This window comes from Cebus imitator, unplaced genomic scaffold (genome assembly GCF_001604975.1).
Source record: "Cebus imitator isolate Cc_AM_T3 unplaced genomic scaffold, Cebus_imitator-1.0 Scaffold121, whole genome shotgun sequence".
NCBI lineage: Eukaryota > Metazoa > Chordata > Mammalia > Primates > Cebidae > Cebus > Cebus imitator.
The window spans coordinates 3502749-3505668 of NW_016107436.1; the positions used below are offsets into that span (position 1 = coordinate 3502749).

General features: G+C 39.5%; 2 protein-coding genes across 2 annotated transcripts in view; one reads left to right on the forward strand and one right to left on the reverse strand.

Moving 5' to 3' along the window:
* Positions 1 to 295, forward strand: part of LOC108312027 (heterogeneous nuclear ribonucleoprotein A3-like) — a 1907-nt gene extending 1612 nt beyond the window's left edge. The window contains exon 2 of the mRNA XM_037742437.1: positions 291 to 295. Coding sequence (XP_037598365.1) covers positions 291 to 295 — 5 coding nt within the window. The remainder of the gene's footprint in view (positions 1 to 290) is intronic.
* PPM1D (protein phosphatase, Mg2+/Mn2+ dependent 1D) overlaps positions 1 to 2920 on the reverse strand; it is a 56242-nt gene that overhangs the window by 44840 nt on the left and 8482 nt on the right. The gene's annotated exons all lie outside the window — the stretch shown is intronic.

Consider the following 2920-nt stretch of genomic DNA (forward strand, 5'->3'; position numbering starts at 1 on the left):
AAAAAAAAAAAAAAAGAAGAAGGGGTAGTAAATCCTATATATTCCTATTATATAGTTTGACCACTGCAAAAATCTGATAGCTCTTGGAAAATGACAGTTAATTATCATAATCAAATGGTGACTCCGAATGCTGCTGTTTCTGATTTATTCTTTTTCATTGAAAAAACCAGACTCTGTTATCTGGTACATATCCAGCAGCAGGACTCTGATGAATCGGCTACCTAGATTCCTAAAAGTATCCAGGTTTCTGATCTTTTACATCTTCATCTTTACCTTTTCTTTTTTGCAAGAATAATTCTATTTTCTTTTTCTTGAAGCAATAGTGTGTAAAGCACCAAATCCCAACCATTTTAAATATTTACAGTATTTAATTCCTACACACAAAGGGATTCTCTTACATAACTACAATCCCATCAAAATCAGGAAGTTAACATTGATACCATGACACCTGCATACAGGGTTTTTTTTGTTGTTGTTTTTTTTAAGAGACAGGGTTTTACCATGTTGGTCAGGCTGCTCTCGAACTCCTGACCTCTGGTGATCCACCTGCCTCAGCCTCCCAAACTGCTGGGATTACAGGCATGAGCCACTGCGCCCAGCCCTGCATACAGGTTTGTAGCCTAGGAGCAACAGGCTACACTATATAACCTAGGTGTGTAGTGGGCTATACCATCTAGGTTTGTGTCAGTATACTCTGATATTCGCTCACCAACACAAAATCACCTAAGACACGTTTCTCAGAACACATCCCTGTTGTTAAGCAACATATGACTGTATATAAAATTACAGAAAAACAAAATAATCTACAAGACAGAAAGTGGCTCAGGCGTTACCTAGAAATAGAGATTGGAGAAGGTGGGTCAGATCACTTGAGGCCAGGAGCTCAAGACCAGCGTGGCCAACATAGTGAAACCCATCTCTACTAAAAATACAAAAATTAGCTGGGTAGGATGGTGCATGCTTGTCATCCTAGCTAACTGGGAGGCTAAGAAGAGAATTACTTGAACCTGGGAGGCAGAGGTTGCAGTGAGGCGAGATCAAGGCACTGCACTCCAGCCTAGGCAAAAGGGCAACAGAGTCAGACTTGTCTCAAAAAAAAAAAAAAAGAGAGAAAACATGAAAGTGTTCTACACAAACACAGTAAGATAATAAGGTGCTCAATCTTACAAGTAATCAGAGAAATGAGAATTAAAATCACAATGAGATAAAATTTCATCACCATAAAATGCAGACCACTTCAAGTATTGGCAAGAAGGTGAAGGAACGATACTCTCCTACACTTCTTCAGGGGAATAAACAGGTATAAACACTTTGGAAAGCAATTTGGCAATATCTAGTGAGGTCCAAGACATACATACCCCATGACCCAGCAATTGTTCTCCTAGTACACTAGAGCAGGGTCAGCAAACCTTTTCTATAAAAGACCACAGAAATATTTTTAGCTTTGCAAAACATATGGTATCTGTCACAACTACTCAACTCTGCTGTTGAAGTGTGAAAGTAGTTACAGACATTGTATAAACAAATGATCTTGGCAGTGCTCCAATAAAAAAAAAAATTATCTACAAAAACTGGTGTTACCCTAATGTGGCCTGTAGGCTTTAGTTTGCCAAAGCCAGGCTCTCAGAGAACCCGTCAGATATTTGAACAACAATAAAAGACATGTACAGAAATATTCCAAACATCAATGTTTTTACTTACAAATAGTTGTAAAACTAAATAGCCTTCTAAGATACAATGGATGAGCACCATATTGGTATATTTATGCTATCCATAAGTAAAAATGAACAAACCAGAGCTACGTGCGTCAACATGAAAGAATCATACAATACTGAACCCAGAAGAATACAATACTACCCCCATATCCCAAGGGCATATATTATGTTCCAAAACCCCCAGTGGATGCCTGAAACTTTGGATAGTACTAAACTCTATATATACTATGTTCTTCTCTATACATACATATCTATGATAAAATGCAATTTAGAAATTAAGCTCAGTAAGAGGCTAACATTAATAAAATGAAATAAGTATAACAATATGCCAGCATTACTACTCTTGCTCTGAGTCCATTATTGAGTAAAATAAGGGTGACTTGAACACAAACACTGCAATACCACAAGAGTTGATCTGATAAACACCACCCAAGATGGCTACCAAGTGACTAACAAGCTACTAAGTGAATAAAAAGCTACCAAGTGACTGACAGCTAGGTAGCATATACAGCACAGGTATGCTGACAAAGAAATGATCAATGTCCAGGGCTGAGAGTGGGATGGCACAAGGTTTAATCATGCTACTCCCAAGAGCTCACAAGTTAAAACTTACAAATTGTTTCTTTCTAGAATTTTCTATTTAATATTTTGACGTTGAACAAGGGTTATATCAAATTGCAGAAAGTGAAACCACAGATAAGGGGTGATAATACCATGCAGATAGTAAGATGTCATATGTAAGTTATAAGAAACATGCAGGCTAGGCGCAGTGGCTCACACCTGTAATACCAGCACTTTGGAGGGCCAAAGTTGTAGGATCATGATGTCAGGAGTTCAAGACCAACCTGGCCAACATGGTGAAACCCTACCTCTACTAAAAATACAAAACATTAGCAGAGCATAGTGGGGCATGCCTGTAATCCCAGCTACTTGGGAGGCTAAGGCAGGAGAATCACTTGAATCCAGGAAGCCGAGGTTGTGGTGAGCTGAGATGGCACCATTGCACTCCACCCTGGGAGACAGAGCAAGACTCTGTCTTAAAAATCAAACAAACAAGCCGGGCGCGGTGGCTCAAGCCTGTAATCCCAGCACTTTGGGAGGCCGAGGCGGGTGGATCACAAGGTCAAGAGATCGAGACCATCCTGGTCAACACAGTGAAACCCCGTCTCTACTAAAAATACAAAAAATTAGCTGGGCATGGTGGC